The 13424-nt window shown below is 34.9% G+C and overlaps 1 protein-coding gene across 1 annotated transcript; it reads left to right on the top strand.

Moving 5' to 3' along the window:
• The first annotated feature begins 4610 nt into the window (after positions 1-4610).
• LOC105337538 (ras-related and estrogen-regulated growth inhibitor) lies at positions 4611-12420 on the top strand. Its single transcript, XM_011442276.4, has 4 exons — positions 4611-5440; positions 9926-9982; positions 10673-10746; positions 11644-12420. Exons 1-4 carry the CDS (start codon positions 5341-5343, stop codon positions 12130-12132), a joined length of 720 nt encoding a protein of 239 aa, XP_011440578.3. The 5' UTR covers positions 4611-5340; the 3' UTR covers positions 12133-12420.
• The last annotated feature ends 1004 nt before the right edge of the window (positions 12421-13424 follow it).

Genomic DNA, 13424 nt, shown 5'->3' with positions numbered 1-13424 from the left:
GTAAATGACTAATATCCACACCTGCAATTTTAATTAGAGTAGAATTTTTGGATTTCTTTTTCCGGATATAGTTTTTATTTCCTCCTTTGTATTATCCAAATTTCTATGATGATTGGATAGATATGTTTGTCTGGTAAATATTGTTATCATTGTTATCAGTTCTATGTCTGTTATCATATCTATATTCTCATATACTATACTAAGATACTTTTACCCAGTATCGGTACATTGTCTAATGTATGTTGTGTGGAGTGGATCTTAAACCCTTGGCTATAGCGAAAATGTCTAAAATTAGGACATGGTGCACTGTAGAAAAAATATAATGTATATATATATATATATATATATATATATATATATATATATATATATATATATATATATATATATATATATATATATATATATGGCCTTCGAAAATAATTGAATCAAAATCTATATTTTGCTTCTGCCATACTTGGACAACTTACATGTAGACTATCAAAAATAAAATACATGTATGCTTGCAAACATAATACACACCTATATAATATGTATTCTGTCAGAGCTCCCTTGTTCCTAACGAGAAGTGGCTACATGCTTGTACAACATGCAATCGTAAGATCTTTGACCAAGGGGCTATGCCGTTCGTCCTTATAGTTCAGGTTATTCGCCAATGTAAGAATATGTATCGCGGTAGGTGGGGGCGTATCATATTTTCATAGGATAAAAAGATAAAAGTTGCAAATCGCTGATTTAATACAAAAATACCACAATATGTATCGAAATGCGGGAAGTGAATATTCCTTGGGGTTGCTGTTGTTTTGAAAAGTTTTTTATAGACACATGTTCACGTGTTGCATTCATTTTCATGTACAAATTAAATTAGAATATATTTTTTGTGCAAACTACAATAATAGGATTCGAACCAAGAGCCATACTGAGCATTTTGAATAAATAAGCGGTTCGGGGTCGCAGAAACAGATAAAATGATTTTCTGTGTCTTGTCGATGAATTATTTAATTTCCATGTAACAGTCGGTTAACCCTTTCTTTGATCTAAGGTTGAATCTAGCGCTCGCAACATCTGAGCTATGTTTACCCTTATCCTTATACACACGTGCTTTTGTTTACAATTTAGCGCGTGCTTTTTAAGTTCCCGTCAGTTTCATCTGTTATATCTCTTGTTTTATTTATTAGTGTTTGATATGCTTTTCTCATTTGTCGAAACAAATCATTTTCCAGCAAATTTCGACGTACTTAACGAAAACCTAAAGACAGCTTGATGAAATTGATCTAGCCTTGAAAATCATGTTTCATGTTAGGAATAGAAAATATCGAAGTTTTAAAGGTATTTTTAACTTTTTTCTTTCTTATTTTCTATATAACATAGCCTGTTGAAATATTTGGTATAAATACCTGTAACTCTTTATTCAGCATTTTGATTATGAATATTTTTTATCTTATAACTTGTCTCTAAATACTTTAAACAAATTTGTTAAAATGAAGCAGTAAAAGTGGCTGTAGAGACACTGCTACATCACTCAGTGTGGTTGTTGTGAGAATTAATAAGTTTTCGGAATGTAAAAAGTGAAAAAAAAATAATAACAATATCGAAAGTAATTTTGTCGTTTTTAGCTCACCTGAGCCAAAGGCTCAAGTGAGCTTTTCTGATCACAATTTGTCCGTTGTCTGTCGTTGTCGTCGTTGTCGTTGTCGTCGTTGTCGTTAACTTTTCACATTTTCATCTTCTTCTCAAGAACCACTGGACAGATTTCAACCAAATTTGGCACAAAGCACCACTAGGTGAAGGGGATTCAAGTTTCTTCAAATGAAGTGCCACGCCCTTTTTAAAGGGGAGATAATTTAGAATTATTAAAAATTTGTTGGTATTTTTCAAAAATCTTCTTCTCAAAAACTATTCAGCCAGAAAAGCTTAAACTTGTGTGGAGGCATCCTCAGGTAGTGTAGATTCACGTTTGTTCAAATCATGGTCCCCGGGGGTAGGGAGGGGCCACAAGAGGGGGATCAAGTTTTACATAGGAATATATGGAGAAAATCTTTAAAAATCTTCTTCTCAAAAACTATCAGGCCAGAAAAGCTCAAATTAAAATGGGAGCATCATCAGGTAGTGTAGATTCAAGTTTGTTCAAATCATGGTTCCTGGGGGTAGGGTGGGGCCACAATTGGGGGATCAAGTTGTATATAGGAATATATGGAGAAAATCTTTAAAAATCTTATTCTCAAAAACTATTAGGCCAAAAAAGGTCAAATTTAAATGGAAGCATCCTCAGGTAGTGTAGATTCAAAATTGTTCAAATCATGGTCCCCGGGGGTAGGGTGGGCCCACAATTGGGGGATCAAGTTTTACATAGGAATATATAGAGAAAATATTTAAAAATCTTCTTCTCAAAAACTACTAGGCCAGGTAAGCTCAACTTTGAGTGGAAACATCCGCAGGTAGTGTAGATTCAAGTTTGTTTAAATCATGGTCCCCTGGGGTAGGGTGGGGCCACAATAGGGGGATCATGTTTTAAATAGGAATATATAGAGAAAATCTTTAAAAATCCTCTTCTCAAAAACTATTTGGCCAGATAAGCTCAAATTAAAATGGAAGCATCCTCAGGTAGTGTAGATTTAAGTCTGTTCAAATCATGATCCCCGGGGGTAGGCTGGGGCCACAATTGGGGGATCAGGTTTTACATAGGAGTATATATAGAGAAAATCTTTAAAAATCTTATTCTCAAAATCTATTAGGCCAGATAAGCTCAAATTAAAATGGAAGCATCCTCAGGTAGTGTAGATTCACGTTTCTTCAAATCATAGTCCCCGGGGGTAGGGTGGGGCCACAATTGGGGGATCAATTTTTATATAAGAGTATATAGAGGAAATCTTTTAAAAAATTTCTTTTAATAACTATTTGGCCAAGAAATCTCAAATTGGCATGTAACCATCCTCAGATAATGTAGATTCAAGTTTGTTCAAATCATGGTCCCTGGGGGTAGGGCGGGGCCACAATGGGGGATACCTTTTTATATATAGAGAAAATCTTTAAAAGTCTTCTTCTCAAAAGTATTAGGCCAGGAAAGCCCAAATTTGAGTGGAGGCATCCCCAGATCATATAGATTCAAGTTTGTTTAAATAATAGTCCAGGGGTAGGGTGAGGCCACAATGGGGGATGAAATTTTACTTAGTAATATATAGAGAAATTCTTTCAAAATCTTCTTTTTAAAGACTATTTGGCCAGAAAAGCTTAAACTTGTGTAGAGGCATCCTCGGGTAGTGTAAATTCAAGTTTGCAAAATCACTAGTGGTAGGGCGGGACCGTGATGGCGGTTTGAATTTTTACATAGGAATATATAGAGAAAATCTTTAAAAATATTCTGGGAAAGTTTTTGGTCCAAAACTCAGTACTTAGTGTGAAAGCACAGGTTATGAGATTAAAGGTAGATTTAAGTTTGATGAAAACATGATTCCCTAGAGAATAGTGGGGCCACGAAATGGGGGGGGGGGGTATATAGGAATAGAGAAAAATATTAGAGGTACAACAACAAAAGGGGCTTGGTATTTACCAAAAAATAAGAGGTGGATAAAAATTGGCAGATTTTCAATTTTTTTTTTAGCAAGATCTACTGTACTCAGTTGTCAAGATATTTTGATACTGTAATGCTAATTTGATCAGAATTAAGGCAATTTAGGCTCAGGTGAGCGATGTGGCCCCTGGGCCTCTTGTTTTAAAATGTTATTTATAAGATATATTTCACAGGTTTTATAGGAATCTAAATTAAGGGCAAATTCAACTGCAATTAATTGTACATGTATACGTAATTTAAGCATTTCTGAATTCTGACGATCCGAATTTTGCCAAAAAGTTTCAATTGAAGCCAAGAATAACAAAATTTAGACTTTCGAGGTTCTTACAATGAGTGTGAATGAAATTTCCATTGTTTTGGCATGCATAAAAAGCCAAAGGTACTGCCACAATCCTGTCTTACTTTTAGTTAATATGAGTTATAGTTAAATTATGTTAGTAGGTCGAACTGTTTCCATTAAGCCCCCCCCCCCCCCCCGGGTTGATTGAAGGGTGTGAAATTCGGTTAGTTTTTAAAATATATAGCTATGTCGGTAGACTGCACAATACATGAAAGTCAGTAAATTGTTCCTAATGGTTATGATGATAAGTACCTCGCAGTTACATTAGCACATTACCCTTTTTTTACTGTGTACATACAAGACAGCGTCTGGCAATTGCGAATAAATTTTTGTAATTTACTCGACATTTTACTGGCATTATCGCACAAACGTGAAAAGGGAACGCAAATTAGACTCTGCTTGTGTATCATTGAAGACAGAAGGGGAGGGACAAAACTTGAAAGAAAGTAAAAGCGCTTTTATTATCGTCTTTATAAGTTAAGGACCGATGTGCACCTGTTTTGGTAATAAATGAACCATTGCACTAGTACACTAAACGCGTACTAAAGATTATACACCTACATGTATGTATACGAAGCTTTTACGTTATATTTGTTTTGAAACCTATGTATACAATATATACGACGAAAACAAAAATCCTGCGGAGGCTCAGAATCGTTATAAGAGGATTGCACGAATTGTGAGCGAGCACTGTAAATAAGTCAATGGTTTCGTTCATACTTTTTAATCGTCACTTGGGCTCTAATCTCCGGGCAAGATTATGCTTTAAGCGATACTCAATGAAATTTCTAGATAACAGACAATTTCACATTAAACTCATCCAATTTTGTTTGATACGCGCGTTTTTCACGGGAGTATGATTTTGACGCAGTGAGAGAAGGACGGATTGCTTGTCAGTCTCTATTAATACGACGTCGGGAACTCAGCGCAAATAGTTCGCTAAGAGCGCTCGGATAGTGTTTAACACGGAGAGGAATTAGGGGGGCGCAAATTTCTGTTTACTCTTCACTCCAGAAGGTGCTTCAAAGTGACCTTACCGCGGGCTTTGTTGACTAACTCCCGTTCTCTTATGCAAAAGTCCGTGGTCATAAAAATTAATTTTGTTGGGGCATCGACTTTTAATTTCAACCTGACCCCGCCGAGCTGCGGAGAGAAAGCGAAGTACGTACACGCGAATCAGAACTGGTATACAGTGGTGAAGATATATATATATATATACGTATATACCATGTAACACAGCAATTCCAGTTCTCATTAAGCTTCCATCAATGGAGAAAACCCCTACAAATGTGTGAACAACTTTACCGGGTATTAAATAGCAGTGACTGCTTCAGAACTCGGGATATATGTGTTTGACTTCAGTCTTCAGTGAAGAAAATATTCAGTGATTTTTATATTATTTTATTTTATTTAAAAAAAGTGATAAAATATGCGAACCATGTCGACCCCGCGGCGAAAAATTTCTATGTCTTCGAAACAGAAACCTTTGCGTATTGCCATTCTAGGACAGAACGGGGTAGGAAAATCAGGTAGGTTAAACAAAAATGAATATTGAATTTTTTGGGCGCGATTTTCAAAATCTTTTATTGCATAATAATTGAATTATAATCTGATGTATATACGTTATCGAAATTGAATAATTAAAGAAGAAAAAGTTGCTGCGTGCATGAGGTCTTATTTGTGAGAAAATTTAAATAGTAAAATAAAAATGAAAAAAGAATTTAGTTCTCTGAGTGCAAATTGATTGAAAACATACGTATTACAATGAAACAGTATGGTCTATTTTATCAAATCGATTCAGTAATGTTAAATCAATTAGCTCTTTGCTTTTGGAACAACAGTATTTGACATGGATTAGTTGCACAGATCTGGTATATCTATCATCGTGTGATGGTAGAAATGTAAACATATCATAACAGATACTGTTGAAATAAAACCTTCAAAAGGCTGCCTTTTAAAGATTAACAAGATTACAGTTTTTGTTTGATTCTTATTAAGCTTTGTTATCGAATCGAAATATATATTTTGGGTGTCGAATGATCGTGTCTTGGGCTGTTATAACTCGTAAACACATCAATAGAGGGGATAAAAATCAGCGATCGCAAGTATCAGATGAATTGACATCAACAAGATCATGTGATTAGCGGATATAACAGTTTTGTGGTTGTCGTAATAATCTGTTACCTGCATAGTCTTACAAATAACGAACGGGTTTTGTTTTCATCAGCACAAACTGTTTCGCATTCCTCTCGCTGATTGTTTCGATACCGTTTTGAGCCCGTCTATAATTCATTCCAGCATGTTAATATCCCACGCGAAAATTTCAAAATTCCTTTTTGAAATGAAATTGCGGTAAAATTAGTTTTCTTCTGTGTTTTAGTAATTCGTTTTTGATCGACAAAGAGTCGCTTGTGTGTGGTAGCGACGTAATGATATTGGCTGCACTAATTACAAGCATTGGGTGTCTAGTGTATAGCGACAATTAGTTTTATAATATCTGAATTTTAATTAACTGGGAATAAAAGGATAGGAAAAGGACAGTATAAAAATACTTATTCGCAACGGCATATACGCTCTAAAATTATTTGTCATTTTTAATTTGGGTGCATTTATAATCAATTGCCTATTTAAAAACAATTTATAAATTGTAGATCTGATAAGGTATGTTTCCTTGCCCTTGGCTAACACGAGAAGTAAAATTTCTAATGCAACAAATAACAAACTTCAATTAGGATTTTCTCAACCCCCCTTCCCCACCCCCATCCCCCACCCCCGAAACTCAACCCTCATTGTGCAGAACTCGGTAATTTCACGTTGAATATTGCTTGCTACAGAGGAATACCATGTTGTACTTGTATGACCTGTCGAAAAACGAACTTTCATTGTGTTTTTCTTCTTCTTTTTCTTCTTCTTCTTCTTCTTCTTCTTCTTCTTCTTCTTCTTCTTCTTCTTCTTCATTTTTGAGTAGTCTTTTCCAGGTGGTGAAAACTACAAACAATGTTTGAATGTAATCGTCTTGATGAATAAACATGTTTTGCCTGTTAAGCGATGTTTTGTGTCACAAGTTTTATGAAGAAACAAACCACCTGACATTGAAGTGAACGTACATTGGAAAAGTTAACAATAGAACTTTGTCATCGGCCACTTGTTGAGGGGAAATTTTCAAAGAACTGATGAATTGTTCACATGTAACAGTAGCCTAAAATGGTACTATTTACTCAGAAAACCCGGCAATTTTCCTATTATACAAAGCCATTTTACGGTAATATTTAATTCATATTGTCGTCAAACGGCTTACACCATAACCTATTTTGAATTTCGAGACCCTTCAAACAAAACTCTCCCCGTAACAGACCGTTCCTTAATATAAACCTTGTGTAACAACCCACCTACCTCATTCAATTAAAGAATTATAGTATTTATTTTAAATTTCTCATCGAAATGATTTAAACAGCTGGGTGGGAATTCAAAACGACCGTTTATTTCATTATTTACTTTGCAAAATAACAAAAAGGGGTTTTAAAAGGTTATTGGTTCCTTAAGAACGATGTGGCAACTGTTGCGTTCGGTTTGAAACTTTTTATGTGTACACTGATGATAATCTTATTAATCGGGTTCGGGGGTCGAGGAGGCACAGATGGAACCCCGATACCGTCTAATCGGGCTAATCCCCGCCTAACTCGTGCCAAACATTCTAGGGTACAAGATTTTCTGCTGTAATCAACAAATTACACGTATGATTAAAAGGGGACCGGCAATTTTGTTTTCTCGTTTAATCTGCAGCAATATGGTGGTTTGCTGTTTTTTGTGTGTGTGTATATGGGGTGTTTTTTTTGGCATTAAAGTGACATAATGTTAAGCGCATAAGATTTTTTAATTCGAGGGGAAAATATCGATTTAAATGAAATTAAAATAGTAAATAAAAACATATTGAAAATAAGAGCAGATCAATTTCAATTTAGCAATTACATGTATATATACTATCATTTTTTATTGTTGAGATGATGGCAATGCATTATATTGTAAAAGTACATACTAGTCTTCAGTTGGCTAGAGAACCAGTTAATACACTTCCTTTGGCTTCGTACTTAGGATTTTATTATCTTCCTCAGCAATTCCCACGTGTACTCTAAAAAGCATGTTGAATTCAAGGGCTATTTCATTCTTACGGTGTTAATAGATCTAAACTCTTTACGACTGAATGCAAAATGGGTTATTCTGTCCATGACAGTAAGGAACCTCCGGGTTATTTACACGACAGGTTCAATACACATAAATACTTCGTATAAAAAAAAACTAAATTAAAAGAAGTGTTTACATATCTAATTTTAATGGTTTGACAAGGGAGCCCCAAACGATACAATGTTAAATACAAAAATCCCAATCGATTTGCTACATGCTTTTGTCAATACCCTTTTTCAATAGTCTTTATTTTCAAATTGTTTGGTGTACATGTATATGTACATGCAAATTAAAGAATTTAGCAACAACTTTAAGAACTTTTCTACAAGAAGTGGGAAATGTAAGAAATTATGACAGCCCACACACGCAACATCGAGCCAAAATGTACCATGAATACAATGAAAATAGCATGCAGCCTTATTCCCCGGCACTATGGAGAGAGTTATCCATAAGCGTTGTCTGGGTTCCCCAAGATGCGAGATTGATTCTCGTAAATCCTGAAAGAATAAATAAATTACATTATACTATAGATAAGAAAAATGGCGGCGGCTTTCGATAAGACTGTTATTGAAAGGGAAAGTTTTCAACAGTATTGCATTTCGATAATCTGAATTCAGGAACCCTTTATCTTATCTTCTATCCTAGAGAGCGCCTAATATACATTCTGGTTGAAAGTACTTTACTTGTTAACTATTCTGATTGTACTTTATCGTTATACTTTAAAATAGGATTAACTCGTGCTCGTTGAGCAAACCATGAAAGACATTACATCATAATCTTCGTAAGGCCTAAAAAAAAAATAGGTTTGTTTCCGCTTTCCCGACCGACCCTAACTTAAACCCGCCGACCCAAAAAAAAATTTCGAGTTTTTTCGTAAATTTCTGTTTTTATCCGTTTTTTGTTAAAATTTCGTTTTTATCCGATTTAAAAATTTATTGTGTCCTCCAAATTTAAGTCGTAAAAACGCTTATAGAACTTATTGAGATGTCATCAGTGTTGTGTAGATGTTTGTTATTTACAAATGGCAGCACATGTCGTGCCAGTTGAGCTCGAGAAATGTTCCCACCAGCCGGGGAAAAAGTTCATCACATCATTTAAATAATGACAACAAATACTTGTTTTTTTATCTTACCCAGTTTAATAGATAAATGGTTTAATATGCACAATTGAACAGATGGAGAGGGAAAAAAAAAGATTAAAAAAAAAAAAAAAGCCGACCGACCGACCCTAATTTTTTTCAGCCTGAAAGCGGAAACAAACCTATTTTTTTTTTAGGCCTAATCAGTAAATATTTGCATACAGAGGAAATCTTCGTGTTATCTTTGCGTTTTAAATATTCTAGAAATCAAGACGAAGAATTGTTTTTTGATGAATTATATTTTATTTTGAGCTCTGCAGATACAGCACTGAGGTGTAAACTAGATATAATTTCTGCACTATTTCCATTTGGTTCAGTATTGTGTGTTTGAAAGAAACTTTTTTTTCAAAATAAACTTGAAATGCAATTGAAGGGGCGGGACTGGGAGTACATTTAAAGTTAGTTCTGTTCAAAATGAATTTGAGAATTAAGTTTTCCAAAAAAAAAAAACCCACCGTATTTTCTGGTACATACAGCCTGGTATGGATATTTGGTATCCCAAAACTTCTTAGCTCTATTTTCAACACGTTAGTATATTGAAGTCGTAGAAACACCAACCCCACTTTATATCGACATATGGTTAAACGGTACAGTTTGGTCTGATATAAACAAGTTGCCGTTATGAAAACATATAAAAATCGAGGTTATATTTTGTGGCATCAATGTTTGATTTACCGTTATCTTTCTTTTGCAGCTCTGACTGTACGCTTCATCACACGGCGGTTCATAGGGGACTACGACCCAGATCTGGGTAAGTTTGGGGGGAAGGTCATTGGTCAAGGTCGTTTAGTGAAGTTTCAAATATTTATCTGAAATATTCGGTAATAAAACTATGTGACACGTGTAAATCTTATATATCCGTTTTTTATTTGGAGCTGATATGTGAAATACTTGTGATTTTTTTTTTCACTGAACTAAATCTTTACCTAGAATCAATGCATGTTTGATTTTCTAAAAAAAAAACCATAGCCTAATGTCAAACGGAGTTCAGTATTTGATTTTTTTTTATATTTTGTGTAAGCGTCCATTGTTAAGGTCAGACCAGGTGTCTCGATTAGAGAAAATGCATTCAAGTTATTAGCCCTTAAATGACTGAATATTAGTTAAACATTTGGCATGACTGTGTAAATATTTCACCAACTTCAACCAGATCGACCAGTGCTGGCGACCCGCTACTTTACAAAGATGCATTGTATGACAGAGGCTTATAAAATCTGCTCGGCGTCCGGTCTATGCAGATTAAAAGCAAAATGGGACAAAATTCAAACTAGCGTCTTTGCGAGATGTAATCCTCTTATGTCCTATAGGGGAAAAAATGAAACATGAACGAAATATTTTCATTTGATAAAACAACAATTTTAAGTATCATTTTAGAAAATTAAACAAAATAGGGTCGTCTGGTTTTACGGTGACATGCAGGTTTGTTATTTTATCTTTGTAGAAAAAGTGTACGCCTGCTCAAGATGTATAGACGGAGAATCTGTGACCCTTGAACTACTGGATACCGCCGCACAGGTAAAATAGTTCCATGTTAAATGTTCGCCTGATTTTTCTTCCCCGCTTGACCTATCATATCACGTATATCAAAATATATTTTTTGGAGTGATTGCCAAAATGAAAGTATGTTAATCTTTTTGTATAGGCTATATAAATCTCCTTAAACCGATTATTGTCCTTTTTTTAATCTGATTGTTCTAATTGTGGAAATAGTTTGTTTTATAATTAAATCCAAGGTAAAGAAAAGTAAAATGATCAATAATAATCTTAAGGGAATGTCACTGTACTATAAAAGATTAACAAACCGAAGGTCTTTGGCCGTGTGCTCTTGTTATTTCTATCGGTCCGGATCTCACGCGCGCAGATCTGATAAAAGGATGTATATTGGTGTCATGCAATCATGCTTTAATGTGCGCGACACGTCCGGTTTGTAATGAACACTTTCTGCTAGCATAGATAGATGTAGACCTGTCGGTAGAAATTAGGCAAGGGCACTGTTCTAATGACGCAACGGACCAGAGGTCTTGATACCACAGCATGTGTTCATTACCATATGCTTAACTTTTATTACATTTTGGGAGCTTTTCGCCGAATATGACTCACTTATGCCATTTGGAAACAAAAACCAATCTAATTTAAATGTTTCAAAGAACAAATCGTCGTTTTTATAGTTACGCCATGCAAGAATACATTGGACGACCAAAGTAAAACTAAAATTGATTGGTGTATATAATCAATGCAAGAACAGGTGCCAGATTGCATTTTTCTTTTCAAATTGATAGTGTGTAACCACAAACAAAGAAGTAAAGAGATGAGAAATTAAACTTATGACAAGAGTCTGTTATTTTTATATCTTTATTTTTTCGCGACTTTTATTGTGTAGTAAACACATCTATATTTTCCCCTTACTAACAGGAGGAGAAGTGTCGCTTGGAGGACCACATAAAGTGGGCGGAGGCGTTCATTCTGATGTATTCAGTGACAGATAGGTGCAGTTTTGGTGAAGTAAGCAGACTAAAATTCCTCATCAATTCCTATAGTAAAAAACAACGCAAGAGTGTGTCATCACCAGACTCCGCTATGACGTCAACGCCTGTGGTTCTTGTAGCCAATCAAGTGGACCGCATTCACGACCGGATGGTGACGCAAGAAGAGGGCTTCCAACGATCTCTGGAACTCAGCTGTTTATCGTTCTATGAAATATCCGTCAGGGAAAATATTGACTCCGTTTTTAAAATATTCGAGGACATTTATCTTATGTGCCGGAAACCGCGCAAATGTCGTCAACAGCTTTGCAAACAGTTGTCGCTACCGGCTTTTATAAACGAAGAGAAACCGGAAGAGACGATGGATACGACGGCGACCTTGAACAGACGACGGAAGGCGATATTTACCGTCAGCTGACATCGTATTCACGTCTGCAATCGATAAAAGAGAGGGGGAAATAATGTTAACAAACTACATTTGCTCAAAAAAGCAGACATAGGTTGATGCTAGATGCATGGCCATTGTTCAATGATAAAGCAACGTCTGTGATACATATGTATACTTTATGACAAAATGGCGGACGTAAAGAGTATGCTTGTAAATGCAACTTTTTGATGAATTGAAATGTTATCAAATTATTTGTATCGTTTGACTCGTCAATTTGTTACCGTATAATTGTTATTACAGTAAAAATTTATACAATCATTGCTTTTTGAGTCTTTTAAAAGCACATCAGAAAAACATAATATAAAACGCTGTTAAAAGATATATATGAAACTTAAGTATTGATTTTATACAAACATGTACGTGTTTAAAACTTTTTCTTGGGGGTATATATTTGCGGTTATGTGGAACTCTCTCGAATATTATTCTTTTCCTACAAACCAAAAAAACCACGACAGGTCTGTGCTACATATACATGCATTTACTACAGTACATGTACATTAAGATCCTCCTCAATTCATCTGAATGAGTCTTATTTTCTCATGACTGATACATTAAGGGTACACGTCATACTCTGCAGTATGACCCATAATGATATTTATGTAGTTACAAAATATATAGACTAGTTACTGTATTAATGATGAAAACAGTATCATCGCAGTCGCAAAAGCATACACCAGAGAGAGAGAGAGAGAGAGAGAGAGAGAGAGAGAGAGAGAGCTTATTTTCGTTGGTACCAGTAGAACTGATGCCAATATCAATGAATGAATTGACCTAGCTGTAACATGTTGTTAGTATATAGTACAAATATACATCTAATTCCTTTGGACGTACAATGTGAGTATGACAGAACAGTTTGCTGTAATGTAGATAAACATAATGTGCTTATGATTACTCTAACACTATAGTACATTGTGCCCTTTCTTTGATGTAGGGCGAGAGGTCTAGTGTGATATCATAGCATTTGAGTTACGTCAAAGAATTTGAGAACGACTGTTGATTTCAATTTTTTACTTAAACGAACAGGATATACCATCAAAAATTAAGCGAGGATGTAATTTTAAAAGTTTTGTCAAAAGAAATCCAATTGTAAATATACATAATTTTATGCCATAAAACTCCTCTCATAAAGTCTTATAATCAAAATGAATGTTAAGGCTCTTTACAAAGTAAACGAACTTTTGACGAGAATTTTGTAAACCTGATTTTATACTATACCCTAGTGATGACATTGGAAAACTAAAGAGCATTTTAGCCAAAATCAT

This window comes from Magallana gigas, chromosome 9 (genome assembly GCF_963853765.1).
Source record: "Magallana gigas chromosome 9, xbMagGiga1.1, whole genome shotgun sequence".
Lineage (NCBI taxonomy): Eukaryota > Metazoa > Mollusca > Bivalvia > Ostreida > Ostreidae > Magallana > Magallana gigas.
The sequence above is the reverse complement of the archived record's forward strand: the minus strand, read 5'-3'. Positions and strand labels throughout refer to the sequence as shown.

Bases quoted from the DNA above. Each gene is read 5' to 3' on its own strand.
- LOC105337538 (XM_011442276.4), top strand. From the start codon at position 5,341: ATGCGAACCATGTCGACCCCGCGGCGAAAAATTTCTATGTCTTCGAAA. The intron at 5,441-9,925 runs GTAGGTTAAACA...TTTCTTTTGCAG, and splicing joins GAACGGGGTAGGAAAATCAG to CTCTGACTGTACGCTTCATC. The intron at 10,747-11,643 runs GTAAAATAGTTC...CCTTACTAACAG, and splicing joins TACTGGATACCGCCGCACAG to GAGGAGAAGTGTCGCTTGGA.